The sequence below is a fragment of the Sycon ciliatum genome, chromosome 4 (genome assembly GCF_964019385.1).
Source record: "Sycon ciliatum chromosome 4, ocSycCili1.1, whole genome shotgun sequence".
NCBI classification, from domain to species: Eukaryota; Metazoa; Porifera; class Calcarea; order Leucosolenida; family Sycettidae; genus Sycon; species Sycon ciliatum.
In genome coordinates, this window is record NC_088646.1 from 7,802,030 (window position 1) to 7,820,963 (window position 18,934).

The 18,934-nt window shown below is 47.4% G+C and overlaps 1 protein-coding gene and 1 non-coding gene across 4 annotated transcripts; both read right to left on the reverse strand.

Annotated features, from left to right (window-relative positions):
• Positions 1 to 1,218: 1,218 nt before the first annotated feature.
• Positions 1,219 to 18,001, reverse strand: LOC135814232 (protein phosphatase 1 regulatory subunit 36-like). 3 transcript variants are annotated; one of them, XM_065327323.1, is made up of 13 exons: positions 17,616 to 18,001; positions 15,576 to 15,677; positions 9,231 to 9,565; positions 7,733 to 7,799; positions 6,981 to 7,106; positions 6,566 to 6,712; positions 6,013 to 6,055; positions 5,399 to 5,481; positions 4,901 to 4,962; positions 4,552 to 4,642; positions 3,719 to 3,748; positions 2,328 to 2,399; positions 1,219 to 1,825 (listed from the first exon to the last, which is right to left on the reverse strand). In XM_065327323.1, the coding sequence occupies exons 1-13, from the start codon at positions 17,744 to 17,746 to the stop codon at positions 1,561 to 1,563; spliced, it is 1,554 nt and encodes a 517-aa protein (XP_065183395.1). In that variant the 5' UTR covers positions 17,747 to 18,001; the 3' UTR covers positions 1,219 to 1,560. The 3 variants fall into 3 exon arrangements, with proteins under 3 accessions (XP_065183395.1, XP_065183396.1, XP_065183397.1); XM_065327324.1 differs by lacking the exon at positions 17,616 to 18,001 and adding an exon at positions 17,352 to 17,395; XM_065327325.1 differs by lacking the exon at positions 17,616 to 18,001 and adding an exon at positions 15,758 to 15,890.
• Positions 9,624 to 9,695, reverse strand: Trnac-gca (transfer RNA cysteine (anticodon GCA)). The gene has a single exon. It is a non-coding gene; the product is annotated as a tRNA-Cys (tRNA).
• Positions 18,002 to 18,934: the final 933 nt, after the last annotated feature.

Sequence of the window (18,934 nt, forward strand, 5' to 3'; positions counted from 1 at the left end):
CTTGTGCAATCACGAGTAAGGTTCCTCCTAACATCTGCCTTCGGCTCGGCGATGTTCTCATATCCCCAACACCAACAGATTGGCCTTACTTTTGACGAGCACTTATCCTTCTCCATGATTAGTGAACTTGTGAAAAATGTCGGAGCAAAACTTGCCATGTTCCACAAGATCAGGGACAACCTGACATCACTATGATCACTGAGCTACAAGAAAAACCTTCTACTGCTCATTTATTCAAGCACACCTAGAGTATGGTTCTAATTCGTTTGTGCACTGCCTTCACATCACACAACATGATAGACTAACTCGTATTGCTAACCGCGCTGTTAGGATTGTTTTCGGTGTCCCTTGGCACTATGATGTTTCAGTCTTACATGCCAGATACGGCCTTGCTCCTATTGCACTGCGCTATCGGCTTCAACTGTAACTATATTCTTGTCTTTCGGGCCCTACATGGCATGTGTAGTACTCTGCTCTCTGATTGCTTCTCAGCGGCCTTCGTTCCGCCATTACACACACAGCTGCCCTTCCACGTTCCCAGTCTATGGATTCACTTGCTCTGCCTAAAGCACGCAATCGATATGGCTTATTCGCTTTGAGAGCTTTCTGGCTTCTGACCGCTGGAATTCTCTCCCAGCTGACATTTGATCTTGCTCCTCGTTTTCACTTTGCCGCAGATCTGTACGTGATCACATAGGGTACCCTGTAAAAAGGCCTTAGCCTGTGGGGATTGCCCTATTCAAAATTTAAATAATAACAATAAGTCTGATCTTCCGCATTGTCATGTACATGCAGTTGTAATGTTACTGCTAGTCTCCTTTCCAAACGAAGACAAGTCGCGGCATAAGAAGTAGAGTGTATTGACCGGTACAACAAGATACAGAACAATGAAGAGTGCAGAGGGGTTTCTTGTCTCCTGCCGGACTACTGCAGACAGTGCGAAGTACTTGGTGTATGCACGCATGGAAAAGTACCGTATGATGCGTACAGTCACGTGAGTATAATACATGTCATGCCCCTTCCGCGAGATATTGCACGCAATATGTATCAATGCGATATCTTCACACTGCAAAAAAGGAAACAACTGTGATGTCCACATACAATTGGACAAGTGGGACTGCAAATAAAGTAGCACACAGCCACCTGTCCCGGTTGCTGTCAGGAGTTAGGTACTCTCTCCGTGTGTCTGAACACAATTGTGTGTATGCCCAACTCCTATAAATGGTCAAGTCTTTATTTATCATGCAAGTCAACTCAACAGGATGGTGCAATAATGAGGCAGGCATGCAGAAATGCTCAAACATTGTGTTTTCAGCTTCAGTGGCAGCAATGTATGCTCAAGTCACGAAAAAGTGTTGCTCAAGGCCAAGCGGAAAAAGTACTAGGGAGAAACACATTGTAATGCCGCTGTACTGATCCAGACAAGATCTTACAAACATGTGAGCAGTACCACCAAGAAGTCCAGCAAGTGTCAAGGCTGAATACCTGTTTATCTGGTGTGTGTGTGGGGGGGGGGGGGGGGGGGGGGAGTCAGACAATACCATTGACTGCCTAGCCAGCCTAGCTAGGATTGTCTATTGGTGCAAGCGAACCTGTCGTACCAAGTAGGATGGCACTGGACCCGAAATCGCTGCCCGCTATCGAGTCTGATCTGTCATCGGTAGTCTCAGAGTTTGTATCGCTGCCACCGTCACTGTCATTATCACCGTTGCGATGCTTCGCTTTCTTGACTTCCACCGGCTTTGGTTCCAGGAAGGGAGTATAGTCTTGTACAGGTCGGCCAAGTATTCCCACGTGCGGGCGCATTTCCAGGTTCTTGCAGCCCCTGGTACGCAGCAGAATACCAAAACCGAGTGGATATACGAGTGCCAGAACGTGCATTGTTCACTACTCAATCCACACTGCGTTGACAGAGATACTGTCCAATAATTATGAGTGTATGACATCCACACAGACATTGGAGAAATAGCTACAAGTATATGTACATGTACAACGTACCGGCACATGCAGTCATCATGATTATACCGTACAGTACCGTTGATCCCCCCCCCCCCACCCCACGCCTTGTCGCTTCCCAGGTGGTTTTTCGGCAGGGGGCGGGAATTAGATCAAGGCTGTCAAGTGCAGTACGATGTACAACAACTTGGAGGATCAGACTCGATGTGCTAAATTGTGCACATTTTCATCCTGGATTGGCACATATTGTGTGCAGCAGTGCAAGCGTCGGTTCAACATCGTATTTCGTTGTATACGCCGAAATCGCTTCACAGGTAGAAAATCGACAGGGGGCGGATCAACGGTGCTTTACGATAGTTATACACACTCACCATGACGTGTCTATCTGCTTCCCACGACTCCGCCGCTGATCCAGCAGCATCGAAACTAAAGGCGAATTTTTCCTGAGTACAACACACCACAAGATATCAAGGGATAATGTTGTTGCATAACCACAGCACTGTGCTATTGCCCAGGATGTAGAGTAATGTATATATGTGGGTTACGGCCTCAAAAACAACCAAAAGTAATAGCAGATGTCTTCCTTGTGGACGTTGTGCACAGACTGGCTGCTCTGCAATGCAAGTGGGTTATACGCTCTGCAAACTACAGTTGTGGCAAGTGAAATCCGACACTTGCCATAGGGGACAGCGCCACAAATGGACATCAATGATGTAATGCACTGCACCAAATTTGTACTATAGAGCCGTATGCATCCCAAACAGATCGAAAGGTCACAGCGTAGATACACACAGTTCACAAACATAGTACGCATAAGGAGTATTGGTATCCAATCCCCATTCATTTTTGCCAGCACCTTTTGAACCTTGACTGTGATGAGTACGAGTTTTGTCATCAGACAGATAAAGTTGTATGTAACACATGTACTGTACGTATGCAGGGCTGCAGGGGCTGCAGACTGCGTGGTGCAGTCCCTTATGCCAAGTGTCGGATTTCACTTGCCACAACTGTACATGACAGGTTTGTGCGCATGCCATCACGATGATCATGGTACACCCATCCTGGTATTGCCGCCTACGGTTTATCAGCCGAGAAACGGGCACAAGCCCAATCAATAACAGCATTGATTGGCAACTGTGCCAGTGAACAGAGCCAGTAATACAATGATCACACAGCAATGACACAACCAAGTCCTTTTCTGCCGTTACTCAGAGTTTCGTGTTAATTAAGAAACACTCAGCAGACAGCATGACCAAGACTAGCATTCACTAGAATATGTACGGAGGGGTCTTGAGAAACTGCAGAGGGCAGAGGGGATGGAGGCACAACATTTCAATAGCGCGAGGAAAAGGAGCCTGGTGGCAAAAATCAGCGTGATTATAAGAGAAAAAATTGCTGTGTTGCCAGGTAATTGCGCATTAGTGTGTGTGCTACATGTATAGCATAGCACTATTCCTCTACCCTATGCTCTACACTTTGAACCCATTGGTATGTAACATTTGGTTCCCTTATATTCACGCTGATTTTTGCCACCTCCTTTTCCTCACGCTTTTGAAATGTTGTAGCTCCATCACCTCTGCCCTCTTCTTAAGACCCTCAGTACCGGTATATATTCTAGTGAATGCTAGCCTTGGTCATGCTCTGAATAACGGCGGAACAGGACTTGGTTGCGCCATTGCTGTGTGATCATTATACTTGTACATCATGTAGTTCATGCACAAGTAGTATCAGCAGGCACGCTCAATGCTTTAATCACGGTTACCTCATAACTGATTGTAAGTGTGGGATTTTCCTGCAGCCAAACAGATGGCAAGTGGAGAAGAAAAGCGCAAAGACACAGTGCATACAAGTTACCATATTGCACATCAGCTGAATAGGTTTGCACATGATATACAACTTTGCAGGTTGCAGCTGTGATAGTATTGAAGATTATCTCTCTCCCGCTCAGCCATCATGGTTGGGAACATTCTCTGCCTAACGACTCGAAATAGCAGCTACAGTCCATTTCAAAACTATAGACGTGCAGTGTTTTCGAAATATTTCAAATTTGGCTGGAACTTTTTGAGAATAGTTTTCGGAATATTGCTCAGGTCCGCTCCACAATTACTCTCATATAGTTTCTAAACGATTGGATAACAGCCGCCCAATTTGGAAAAATTTATGCCCAAAGTGATCACAGATTTTATGTGGTATAGATGCTGGCATAACGGTTTTTGCCTAGGTACGCGTCTATAGTTTTGAAATGGACTGTAGTGACTTGGAAAAAGCCTGCAGTCCTCCTGAGTTAGTCAGCAGCTTGCACGGTCGGGTCCCAGTAGAGGGGGGGGGGGGGGGTCGGGGAAAGAGCTTGTTGAGCCATAGAGTTGCGCAAGTACTGCTTCTACACTGAACCACTGCAGCCATGTGTAGCGTGCACACAATAGAGCAAACTACCAGTACTTCTTGTGGGCTAGAGTCCAGGGAACTGCCAGGACTTAGAATACAGCAAGACTCTGATCTAATCTGTTGATTCACCCTGGATGGACTCAGGTGCATTGGTGTTCTATATAACAGTCCTTGAATATGGCACAGTCCGGCGGTGCATAGGCTGCTTACTCTGGTGCAAGATCTCTCTGCTTCGTATAGTTGGACAGCGAGCCACCATTCAAGATGTACCGCTTCTGTTGCTGGTATTCCGCTTGAATCTCTGCATGACAGCAAAACAATGACCGGCAATGGTTGCATACTGAGGTTCGACACTGACTGGGATGCATGTACGAAGAGCACGTGCGGCTCCATATTGCACCTAAGAGCTGATGCATGACTATTATAGAGGTAGTCGCTGTAGTTCACGTGCGAGTGAATGAGACTTTGTTAGTCCGGGTATGCAGCACCTGCCATAGTAGATCATGCACACTACTATTCTATCTACACATTCAGCATGCTCAATCTGCTCATGGCTCACCTCGTTCCGTTGGCTTATGTACCTGACGGCTGTTGATATTGAACTCTGAGGAGCGAAACAACCTGCAGTAGAACCAGAAGAGACCGGCGACTATCTTACTCTTATACTTTGAAAAAAGTATTCTTTCTAGACCAAAGAGTGGTATATTTGATAAATAGAGATAGAAATATTTACGATACTTCTCCAGACCTTTCGTTGTTCTGAACAACATCGTCAGCGGATAAAGATGCTTGTTTCATATTACAATGAGAGTGGATAATCAACGGCTTGTCCACCAACTCTTATACTTTGATTGGATATGATGACTTCAGAAAGTGTTAATGCTTCAAATTGGGAAAATATTCAATAAGCTTAGCTCCACTCGTACAAACAAAAGCTTTTAAATAATGTTCTAAACATCACAGCGAAGTAAGAATGTTAGCTAAGTACAAGATGATGACGAAGGACGTTTTTAAAATGCCGTGACCATTGTTTGGTTGAAACATTGTAGTCGCTTACCTTCCCAGCTCTTCAGTGATCAGATCCCAGTGCTTTCTGCCCAAAGCTATCCATACCACGGCCGTTGCATAGCGCAGTATACCCTGAAAATGATCAGTGAAAGAACAAGAAAGCTCAGAGAACTTCAGACCATAGAACCGTGACACGGCGATGCATGTAGCACCACCGAAACTGTTGTTTCAAACACGGTAGAAGACACTGCAACACGCATCGTCCATAGTGCACTTTCAGGCCCAGGAACGATCCCAGTGTGTGGAGTCAAATACACAACCATCTTCACGAAAAGGCCTCTGGAATTTCTTGAAGGTACCTACTGGCACTTGATCAAACAGGCTGCTGGCCTGGCTCTAACAGACAAGCTCAGTGTTTTACTGACTCTGTGACTCTCGCAGCCTAGTGTCAATGCAACCCTATAATTATAGATCTCAGTTCCGAACTTACATAGCATGTTTTGGTTCCAAGCCTCACCCTACCCCCTCATTTAACGAAAGCCAGGCAGATGGTACATTTAAAGGGTTGTTGGATAGGAATCCAACTTGATAGTGTGCTTGTATTGCATACATAATATAAGCCTAGTGCAAGACCTTGCGTCACCAATAATGAAAGATGCTTACTTCTTGCAACATCTGATCAGCATTAGTTCTTGATGTTCTCCAGCTGCACGGATCAATCCAAGAACAGAGAAAAGGAGACTCCGAGTGTGGCCACGCCGGTATCATTCACCAGTAGCAATGGTGCAACACATCCACCAGCACACAAAAAACTCGCGATCACCCGCCACTTTCTAATCCAGGAAACTCAATAGGGAAAGTGTACCTGATTTCAATTGAGTAGGCAGCAAACCAAGGGCACTGTCCTCACTATGTCATCATACTTGCCAACCCTACCGGAATTTCCGGGAAAAGACTGCATCATGAGCCATAAGTCACCTGGCTCTGTCACCTGGCTCTGCTGGTGAAAAGTGCTGCTACAGGTGGTACAAGGGATAACTTGTGAAATAAATTTCTGGCAGTTCTTTCCCTTCTCAGTTCCTCCTCCTCCTCTTCAGCCTTCCCCTCCTCCCCCCCCCCCCCCCTAAGGAGCAAAGAGCATGGGGAAACCCTCTCTCTTAGAAAATTTCTCAAACATTGTTGCGCTAACGATAATTATTTAATTATGCCTGCTAACCTTCCAGAATAGGAGTGATGGAAACGCTTTAGCTGAAGGGAAGTCTCGGGCAACAGCATGCGGCAGTAGTGGGTGGAGAGTTGTGCCTGCTGCTCCACCATCTCCTTCTCAATGCGACGCTGCTCCTGAGTAAGACCACTGTTAGCCCTGCATATATGCATGCCGCATGTCCAACAAAACCGTATGTCAATTTCACTACACACAATATATCACTGTGGTGTGTTAATAATCATACAAGTAACCTCTTTTAAAAAGTATTCATTTGATATTCATAAGTATTCATTTGATATTCATAAGTATTCATTTGATATTCATAAGTATTCATTTGAATTAACATTACACTATCGTCACTATTCTGCCACAACTACAGTGCAGCAACAGTTTGGTGACCAGTAGGCCTTATGGCATGACTAACCCGGATACTTCCGCAAAGAAGCTGCCGTGCCCTGCCTCTTCCACCCTCTCCTTGACGTCCCTTAATCGCAGAAAAGCATCCATGTACAGCAGAGACGCCACGAGGAATTCGTCGAATGCGCGTAACCTGCACACAGAAGCACACGCAAAAGAATAGGCTGGAATCAGTGTCCACAGCGACTGCATAAGGCCGACAGGGATGGGAGGGAGGGGGGGGGGCATACCAAGGTCGAGCAGCCAATTGACATGGCTCCAAACGACACGACACCCTTTGCATCATATTTCCAACGCCCACTAAAATCATGCAAGTTGATAGAACAAGGCACACTAGTACTGCCATGCAATACAGCGAACGCATGCGGCTACCAATGACCTCAACCCCAACCTCAGTTAGATGGTTATCAAGGGCTGTGAAGCAGTTATCTAATTCATCGTCGCAGGGAATGAAAAGGGAAAAAGTTGCAAGTACATAAGCTCCAAAATTATACAGACAATCAAATTCTGCAGTACCAATGACCTTTTAAATAAATCGAGATTCCGGCCCGGCGTTTTGCCCGGCGTTTTGCTTGACCATACCACAGCTCCATGAAGATCATCAATGTTGTATAGTCATGCCAATCGCTAGTATCATGAAGTGCTAGTATCATGACGTGCTAGTATCATGACGTGCTAGTCACCTACAGTAATGCACTGAACACTATGATGGTAGTGCTATACGGTTGCAATGTAGACAATGCAGACTACGACACTAACCTTATGAGATCAAAGAGATCACGAGACGGACTCTCTGTGTCCAAATCCAGTTCCAGCGATGCAACCTCTGTGAACAATTTTCACATAGCAACCGACTTCCACCACTGTTCGAAATAGTGCTCAATAACGCTCTTTACTACAGAAGTCAGGATCGCCAGGTGCACTTCAATTCAGAGTTTTCACGCTGAGTGAGCATCAGGCGGCATGATGTGTTGCCGGCTCTGAGTTGATACCAACAATCCTGATTTCTGGGTGAACAATTTGTATTCTGTGTTGGTGACACGTGATGTATCACAATGACACAAGTAGCATAGCTGCCATGACCCCGTCCCGCTTCAGGGGCAGGTGAATAGCTAGTGTTGAAAGAGAGGCATGATTACACTTAGAGTTGGCTGCTCGCTGCGGCATACCACCATGCAGCACATCATTCAATACAATTGAGTTATTCTCCACTTCCCGCATGCCCTGTCTTTGCTGCTTATCATCAATTTCCTCAGCGGACCGACCAGCCAGTAGGCTTCACTCCTTGGCAGCTGCTATGTGACCATGGTGACTGGTGGGGGAGATCACTAACTCTTACTCTGAGCCCACAGTGCACAGCTACAAAACAGTGGGCATTGTACTATATAGTACATATACTGACCTGACACAATGCCAGTCATGACCAGGCTTCACCAGCACACTGGCATGCATGGAATTCACAGGCGGTTTCAACAATTTGCCGCCATGATTGGCGCTTACATAGTTTACTGGACTACAAGCTGCGTTCTGTATTCTACCTTGCATTCCAGCCTTACACTATGACAACAATCATGCCAACTCCCCCTCCTCTCTACACAACGACCACATTTTTTGAAGGTCCCTTGAGCGGTCGTCTTAGACGCATATCACTGTATGTTCTTGTGCTCGCAGTACTTTCGTAATCAAGCATGATAGTCTCAGGCTGGTACTTGGTAGTCATGACCCATGAACCCTACCTAAGGACATAGCCCAAGGGTCATAGGCCCCGAGGGTCACCTTCAAGGGCAAGATCTCAGCAAACATGACCGGTACCACACACCGGGTGCGCTGGATTTGGTTTCTTACATGAGGTGAGGGTCAAAGGTCGAAAGGCGAAACTGTCTACCTCCCAATTAAAAGTAGCGCTTTACCCTGATTGTGATACTGCGGCCTCTATCTATTTACCTATTTATCTATTTACTATTATCTATTTACTATTGACAATGGCCTGGGCAACGATACGTGTCATGTAAGAATTCATAGAATTGGGCTTTCTACTCCGTGAATAGCACGCACAAGTCCATACATGTAACTTACCGCTATGATGAAATGAAGAAGGCATACTTATAGTGATGATGCCCGCACATAGGCAGTTCACTCCTATCATACTTATAGTGATGATGCCCGCACATAGGCAGTTCACTCCTATCATACTTATAGTGATGATGCCCGCACATAGGCTTCACTCCTATCATCGTGTCGGAAGTGTGTTACGTACCTTTCACAATCTCCAGGGTGACGGGACCCTCTCTGGTGTAGGTCAGCTTCGCCGCAACCAGCTTCCCCGACGGCTGGCTCTTAATGGACGCGGCCACTGAGCCACAGTCGGACGGTGCAAACAGGTCGCGGCGACTCATGTGCCGGGAGGTGTTGATGACGGATGCCTGGCGTTGGAGCGGCAGGTTGAAGTAGGACTTGCGTCCCTGTAAGTTGAGCCGACCGGTGCGCTGTGGCATATCCATGGAAACAGGTGCCATGCACGCTTGCATCCAGCCCTCGCATGCCTTGATTACAGCTGGCTTCTCCTGGCGGCTCGGTGTCTCTGGCTCGGTTCTGCACGGGTGAAAAAGAATGTGGGCTAAAGCTTGGAAGGCGGCAAAAAAATTATAACAGGGCACAGTCGGATTTGAACCAAGGACCTATCGATCTGCAGTCGATTGCTCTACCACTGAGCTATACGCCCAGAACCTGCTTAGGTGTTTGCATTAGGCCATGGTAAAAAATACCTTTGATTCTCAAGTACGCGCGCATCGATTTTTGGCGGCGCACCGACGATTTTTTTTATTTCTATGCATGCATATGCATGCATGAAAACGGTCAATGCGAAAGGTATGAATCCGGGAGTAGTAAAATACCGGTATTTTTCTACTCCCTGGCCTGAATAATAAAATAATTATAAATTAATTATGAACCTGTGACGTACACATGTGTGACCCTATCTTTGGAAATAAAAAAATTGTGGGAATTAAAATAAAAAATCGCTCGCTCGCACCGATTTTCACAGGCTCATGACCTGAGAATCAACTTTATTTTTTACCATGGCCTTATAGCTTCATAACATCTATACTTATAAAGAAGAGGCGCCTGTGACGTGTTTGTCTGTGTGTTACGCAGAAGCGCTGCGGAGCAGCGCTGCCCTGAGCACGCGAAGCGTGCGGACAGTGTAGCTAGCGGCCGCAGAAGCACTGAGCACGCGAAGCGTGCGAATCGTGTAGCTAGCGGAAGCAGCCACAGAAGCACTGAGCACGCGAAGCGTGCGAATCGTGTAGCTACCACCACGTGCTGAGCACGCGGAGCGTGCGAACAGTGTAGCTAGCAGACACGATCAGTACGAGTAGCAGTAGCACTGAGCACGCGAAGCGTGCGAATCGTGTAGCCACCTAGCCTAGGCCATAGGTAGCACTAGCAGCCGCACAAGCGCTGCGGACCACGTGAACCGTTCTCTGCAAATAGAAACATCTGCAAAAAAAAGGATACAAAAGATCTGCACTGACTGCACTCTGCATCTGATCTGCATCGTGCAGCTACCTTTTCCACGGACCACGTGAACCGTTCTCTGCAAATAGAAAGATCTCCAAAAAAAGGATACAAAAGATCTACAGCTTCCTTTTCCACGTGAACCGTTCTCTGCAAATACAAAAAACTTGAAGTTGAAGACTTGACCTAGGCGACGCTTTGCACTTTTTCATGTTTTGAGCCGCTTCATCCGCCACCAGGTGATGGACAACCCTGACCAGCCTCCCGAAGGCGTAACAGACGTCCCTCCTTCTCCTTCCAACGATGAAGAACCTCCCTCACCAGGACTTCAGCGGTCTGGGAAAAGACGCCGCCGGTCCTCATCAATAACGTCGTCCGACGATGAAGAGGCCATTGCCCGAGCCTGTCAGCTTCGGGGTCTGCTGCAAGACGACGAGCATTGGCTCAGTGCCTTGCTTCAGGCTGCCGAGTCCAGCCATCCAGCTGCGATCAGGCACCTCTTTTCCATCATGATGTCCTTCTGCGAAGTTAGTGATCCTTTGCGACTATGGAATGAATTCCGTGAGGCAATGTCAGAAGATTATTTGCAGGCGGCGCGTCGACAGGAAGGGAATGAGGCGCGAACATTTTCTCAGATGGAGTTCGATCAGTGCCTTTGCGCCATCCAGACACACCTTCTCACCATGTGCGGTAGAACCTTGGTAAGTGCAGGCCTTCCAGACCCATCACAGGCAAGTTCAACTCTGTCCGACCAGCCTCTTGCAAGGGAGACCAACTACGACCGTGCCGCGTTGCTTGAGCAAGTACGACAACAAGAACCGACACTAACCGACGATCAACGTTTGGCGTATGACGCAATTTGTGACCAGGTACAGACAAGTGACGGTGGGTTGATTTTCCTCGACGCACCCGGTGGTACAGGTAAGATGTACGTCACAAACTTACTTCTTGCAAAGGTTAGATCAGGTGGACACGTTGCCTTGGCTGTTGCCTCTTCCGGAATAGCAGCCACACTCTTGGCTGGTGGTCGGACTGCTCACTCCACGTTCGCTTTGCCCTTAGATCTGCACCGCCTTGAGGAGCCAACCTGCTCGATCGCCAAAGATTCTGAGAAAGCAGCGCTCCTTCGTGAGGGTGTGCTGATCGTGTGGGACGAATGCACGATGTCACACAAGCATGCTTTCGAGGCTGTCGACAGGACTTTGCGAGACCTGCGCAGCTCTAATTCCTTGATGGGTGGTGTGACGGTTGTGATGTCCGGTGACTTTCGCCAAACGTTGCCTATTGTTCCTAGAGGCACTTCTGCTGATGAGATCAATGCCTGCACCAAGTCTTCGGCGCTCTGGCGTTCCGTGGTGAAGTACACACTTACCACAAACATGCGAGTTCTGCGTAGCAGTGATACCAATGCGGGTCAATTCTCTGCGCAGCTCCTTAAAGTCGGCAACGGTGCATTACCCGTTCTGCCTTCAGGCGAAATTGCGGTTCCGGGTGATCTCGCACAGATTGCTGCTTCCCAAGAAGACATTGTACGAATAATCTACCCTGATGTCGCGAACAATTTTGTAGATCCCACTTGGTTGAAAGAAAGAGCTATCCTTGCACCTTTGAATGACACTGTCACTGACATGAATGGGATACTCATGCACAAACTGCCAGGTGACTTGGTCCAGTACGAGTCTGTTGACACTGTCGAAGTTGACGACTCTGGTGATTACCCTGTTGAATTCCTGAACTCCTGTAACCCCTCAGGCTTACCAAGTCACCTGCTTCAGCTCAAAGTGGGTGTGCCGGTCATGCTTCTCAGGAACCTGGATGCGCCAAACTTTGGCAATGGCACAAGATTAATTGTGAAGCGCATCCAGCGACATGTAATTGAAGCTGAGATTTTGACTGGGTCGGGTGCAGGAGAACTGGTGTACATACCGAAAATACCCACGACATCCACCAATCTGCCATTCCAACTTCGACGTGTCCAGTTCCCACTCCGTGTCTGCTTTTGCATGACCATAAACAAGTCCCAATGGCAGTCCCTGAAGGTTGTTGGTTTGGACCTAACAACACCATGCTTTGCTCATGGACAGTTTTATGTGGGTTGCTCACGGGTAGGTAATCCAGACAACCTTCACATTTTGTGCAATGACGGCAAAACGAGAAATGTAGTTTACCCGGCTGCACTACAGTGACTGCACGTCATGCCCACAGGCCTCTAGCAGAAGAAGGTGCCACATACCGCATGGTGTGTGGGGGAGGGGGGGAGGGGGGAGAAGGGGGATGGGGGAGGGGGAGGGGGGAGGGGGAGGGGAGGGGGAGTCTCCATAACCATTGCATTTGTCCCTGTAAGATCTCTGTTACCTGCAGCTTCCTCTGATCCAACTGCCTACCGAACCTCCTTCCCTTGCGTCTCCAGTGACCTATGGCTTCCTTGCATTGGGTTTCCACTTTGCCTTTGTTCTGCCTCTTCTGGGGTCTCTTGAGGCCACGCTTTAGCAGTTTCGTGCAGGGCATGGTGTCTCCTGCCTTGAATTTTTTTGGTGTCTCCTGCGGGTGTGCCGCAGTACTTTGCCGACGATTTGTTGTCATGGCTGACTAATCCCAATAACTGAGAACTCTATACGTGATTCCATTCACTCACCATGCTGCGCATTACTGTTCGCATTATTGTTCGAGGATGAAGCATCCCATCATCCCATATGCTGAACACAAGTACACTCTCTATGTCCAAGCTGCCACATGTACATGTACGTACATGTCTCAACATGCCTAAGGCACAATTTCCCAATAATTGGATGAGCCTTCACTATTGTAAATCTCAGTTCTATAACTGCTGATAAACAACTACCCGGTCATGCGGTGTTACACAGCAATGTGCTGTTCATGTACTTGCTTCACCCGCATGCCACGTTCGGCCAGGCAACGCTGGCCGGGTGCTGCTAGTGATTGTATAAAGTATACTATGGGAGGCATGGTTCTCTGGACCCCGACACCACTTCTGTTCACCATGGCTGTGTAAACGTTCCATGTAAGGTCAACCTCGGCCATGTAAGGTCATGTATAACTAAGGCACAGTATCAACCTATATGCTCCTGTAACTAATCTCTTTGCTGCAGGGCTGCTGCCTATCCGTCTATCGATAATCAACGACGCGGTTATGCAGGGGCATCGCACACGGTACGGTCACTACGGTGTTGACCGTACCACTATTAGATCCAAGTACCCCGTGAATCAATAAATTGCACTGATTTGGTCTCTAATTTTCCAAAATTTTCAGCTCAGCCACCCATCCCCCACGAGTAAATTGTACAGTCAAATCTGCCGTCAGCGACCTCTGCTGTAGGCGACCATCTACCGTTAGCGACCGATTTTCCGTGCACCGACGGTTTCACATACAAACTGATCTGTCCAGAGCGACCATCTGCTGTGCGCGACCAGCGACCGCGATTTCATGCACAATGGCTGCATTCAAATCTGCTGTAAGCGACCGCGACCCAGGTTCAGTCAGGTGCGAAACTGTAGTTGCCAGTGCGCTGTCAACTGCAAGGTGTGAAAATGCGCTGTCTTGCAAGTGCGATCGACTGGCCCTGGCCTGTACTGAGGCTGCGCTGTAGCTCTCAACTTAAGATTAGCCCTGGTATGTGCACTATTCTTGGGTTTGTGCACCCCTATAATTCTATTGAATATCCAATAAAATGATATTAAAAATCACATTATTCTCGTCGACTTGAGTACATGGAAGCATATAATTATGCATGCCCGGTATGCCGGATTTACCATACATCTGCCGTAAGAGACCATCTGCCGTAAAAGACCGCTTTTTCTTGCACCAAGGGGCGGTCGCTTACGACAGATTTGACTGTACTTCAGATGGCTGACCGTGCCACACTAAATTACCTTCCGACGCCCCTGTTATGTCAGCATATCCTCATGACGGAGGCATTTTGGACAGCTGGTACTGCAAGTAGAGCTCATGAAACAACACTGGACAATCCTCATCAGGTGTGCAAGGATAGACTCGGATGGAGAGCCAATGATTTGCGCAAAGTTATCGCATGAGGTGATTGTCAAGTGACTGGTGGTATTAGTGGACATTATAGCGTAACTTGTAGTTCCTTGGTCCTTTTCTTTATTCGATAAAATAACTTCTTTTCACCTCTGACACCGCTTGATTTCCCATCAATTACTTTAACCGATGCAAAAATTATGTAATAGAGGTCTTTTGAAAATTGAATTAAATCGCGGTAGAGCTTCTTCCAGGTTGGGCCAACGGTCACTTTTTGGGGTCACGTGCGAGAAATTTTTGAATCACTGGTGAACAGACGAAGCCCAGTTCATGTTCACTTTGTATGGGAATGGATGTGTGGAGGTGGAAGAAGGCGAAGAATGGCGCTCCACTTGATGTCCGACACTCGTGTTGAGTCAGAGCAGTTGCCAGTAAGCCCTTCCATGGCTTGGGCGAAAAAGAACAAGCTTCAGAATCGCTCCAAGCGCTGGTGGAGACGAACCTGTCAGATTTCGTATACTTTTCAATGTGTTTTGACATGATGCGACCTGTTCACCACAATCTCGGGGTGAGCACAGGGGCGATGGCGGGAGCGGCGTCCTTGAAAAAGCTCTATAGGTGATATCAATAGTACATAACCCCCAAGAGTGTGCAACTGCCTGCACAACCTCTATGCTGTGCTGCGACGGCAGAACTTCACATCACGTGACATGGTTCAAAAGGTTATGCTGGCAAACAGTGCAAAGTCAAAGTGACCACAAGAGAGTTGTACCCGAAGCTGGGTTGCGTACAACCCTGTATCTATCATGCACAGAGTGCAAATAATGTGTACGGGTTCATCACGTGATGTGAAGTTCTGCCGTCGCAGACCCCATAGCTGGAGTTGCACACTCTTGGGGGTTATGTACTCTTGGTGATATGTCACTACAGACAATTATTGCTAACATTTTATGCGGTAACTACGTACATGTATACTTAGTCATGGCAAATGAAAATGAATTTGAGAAGCTGGTCACTATAACCTTATATGCCATACGGACTGCACACGCCACATCAGCAGGATCAGTACATTTTCCTGTGACCTACCCAAACGTGTCCCAGACGGTGGACAGTCTAGGCCATGTCACGCGTGCTCTGCATGCTGGCCATACTAGCATGTCCTGCTGCCCATCATCGTCATTGCGCAAGCTGCAGATGCAATGCCAATGAGAGAGTCAGACTGCATGTGATCGACAATACACAGTGCCGGTGTAGACTATGGTACTCACCATCAGTGGGGTAATCACATTATCTGCTCAGCAACACGAATACAAGTAACTCAGTTAGGCTGTACGTGAAGCTTCACGTGCTGGGCGATCATCAGACAAGATTGTCTTTTCATTGTTCTGAGCTGGCCTATATGCCGCTAGTTAGTATGCTTCAGCGTGAATGTGTGAATGTACAAGTAGTTGTGACTGTGGGTAGGCGCCATTCGAGTTGGCCAGGAATGGAAACACACACACACACACACACACACACACACACACACACCAATCTAAGCAATGCAGCAGGGTGTGGAGTCTGTCACTACTGGTGTGAACACACTGAAGATGTGCTCCGTACTATAAACAGAGACTGAGAGAGTCATGATGGCAAGACAGGACGCTAAGACTACAAGCCACAAGTGTGATTGTGTTAATCTACCAAACAAGGCTTACATCAGGGATGAATTTACCCTGTATCGCATCGCAGTTTGCGATGCAAAATTGATCTACTGCTACTCAAAAGTCACCATGACTCGCAGAAAATTGTGATACATACAGACTATCCATGCGTAGACTGCGCTGTCAAGTAACATGCATACTGTGCAGTGTATGTGTTTTCAGGTACTCTCAATCTGCGTGCACATGTATGCTTCAGTCGTTTTTCTGCAAATGGGCTTTCACGGGCATCACTCTCAAGAAGGATAATGTGGTAAACATCCAACCTTCAAAGAAAAATGCTAATCAAGATCAAAGGCTGCTACACAATTGTGATTTCGTATAGCAGAAACTGCTATGTAAAAATGTGACAGTAAATTCATCCCTGTACATACACCAACCTACAAGTATGCACTCTGTGAGTGTTGCAGGGAACTCAGTTATTTCTGTGGAAACAGATCAGGGGCGTAGCTGGTCCCTCTTTTAGGGCCGGGGGGGGGGGGGGCATGTGGCCCCCATGCCCTATCAGTCTTGGTATGTCCGACTCACACTCTATTCAATTTCTTTGACATTGTCGAGGCCTATACATTGTAGATCTACCATCCGTGATCGTACATAAGTCTACCAGTCCACATGGTCCTCTTTTCGTTCCTTTCACTAATTTTTACTCCTGTGATATCCTGTGATAACCCTGTAAACCCAGTGTCTGCTCCAGCGCCGGGTGAGCCGGGTAATGGTTGGGCGGCGCTTGGACCCGGTTGAAAATATAGTACCGGGTCACCTGTGACCCGGTTGGTACTTTACACTTTCGAACTTTGAAAGGACTAACTACATGGCTTGTACACTGTAAGTTGTATGTGTCAGATACTTCTTCTTCTTTCGTAATTTTCTAATTCCTGTCCTCTCTTTTCTAAATGCGGCTTATCCATTCGCCTTTATATCATTGGGCCTAGTTCCCGTTTATTGTCCGAATTAAAATAAACCAACCAACCAGTTAAAGCATGTGACTCGGCTGGTGAGACAGCGCCAGGTACATGTGTACCCGGCTCCGACCCGGTTGAAATGGTTGCGCCAGGTACACGTGTACCCGGCTGTCCTACAATCCTAGAGCGGACACTGAAACCCTAGCGGCAGATGCAGTGCCTCAAGCTGGGGTAAGGGGACGCTAACACACAGGGTTTACCGGGTGTTAGCGGCCGTTGTGATATCCATCCATTTTCTTTGCTTTATCCTGTGATGGAGATATCGTCCATCACACCATGAATATGGTGTCCTTCTCGCAGCTCATCAACCGAGTCCTTAGTTTAGTGCACAGTCAACTCGTCGGACGTGCCATGGCATGTAATGTACCCGACTTGTCTAACGTCTGCACCATGCACCATGCATCATGCACCCGGCGACCATTCACAATCTCGCTTTTCCATTCGTCACGCGCTGGAAAACTTACGGCTGTGCCGGGCTGATCTTCGGCTGGAATTCGAGTCGCTTGCGATCCTCGCGCCACTTCCAGTCACCTTCGCAGCGCTCGAATGCGGCAATACTGTCCTCGTCCGTGTATGCCTTGCGCTTCGCAGCCATACTAGCAATAGGGAGCAATTATTATTATTAGTTATTACATGTAGTGAAGCCTGATGCAGCCTCGTGTCTGACCTGCTTCAATGGTTAGCAAAAGACCGCCGATGCAGTTGACTTCACTGACGTGACTTCACTCTAGGCGACGAGTCATACACTCCTACTGAGTCTGTAGCAAAAAGAAACTTACTTTGGAAAGACATTACGGACTGTGGTTTGAGCTGAGTGGAATTTTTATCGATCTCGGATGTGGTGTCCAGGGAGTCCGACTCCAACTGTCCAAGCCAGGGCAAGCACGTCTCCCTCGAGCTCAGTACTCGTACTACTGTACAGTGTACTGACTGTAGCGTAGAGCTACCGACAGAGCTACACTGTCTGTATCTCAAACTGACGTTTTTTTTCAATGAATCTGTGACCGTCTACGCATTGGTGACAGACTAGCCATGGATGGCATGGTTGTTGTTGTTGTTGAAATGCATGGTCAGTCTACTCACTCGGCAGGGGCGGATCCAGAGATCTCTACAGGGGGGTTCCGGTTGAGCCAAAATTGAACATATGGAATCAGATTGTTTTGAAGTTGTGCGGTTGACACTTGTAAAACTACGACAATCCGATTGTGTTAGGGGTCGTCCGCAATTATCGAAAGTTTTTTCCAATCCGTACGAGGTGAATTGCTAATTCTGGACATTGTACATTTCTGGACATTTCGAGTAAAATAATTTTTCGTCGCGTGCAGAGTCAAGTCAGTCAGGTTGATAACGTTTTTTCTTGTTGTAGTTGGCAGCTGAGCTGTTGTAGTTTCTCCTCGTGTCAGTGCCTCGTTGATAGCCTTTTCTTGGGAGGCATTTCAACGAGTTTTGTGAGACTATGTCGCATGAGAATTTTGAATTTTGAGTAAAATAAGAAGTAATGGACGAATCGTTGGCTTCCCCATGTGCACTCCACTTCAGGCGCTATACAGTCTTGGACCTGTTGGCTGGAAGTGTAAAGAGGCCAACTGCAGTCCAATATAGAAAAATAACAAAAATGGTGCAGTATAGGATGCCTGTTGACGCTATTTTACTTTCATGTCCAGAATTCCATACAGTGAAATTTAGGCCAAAAAATTGGCCTGTCGAAAACAACCTGCTATAAAGTCTCTGGGTTCACAGCATGAGCAATTGTCACATATTTGGAAAGATGAAGGATTAGGCC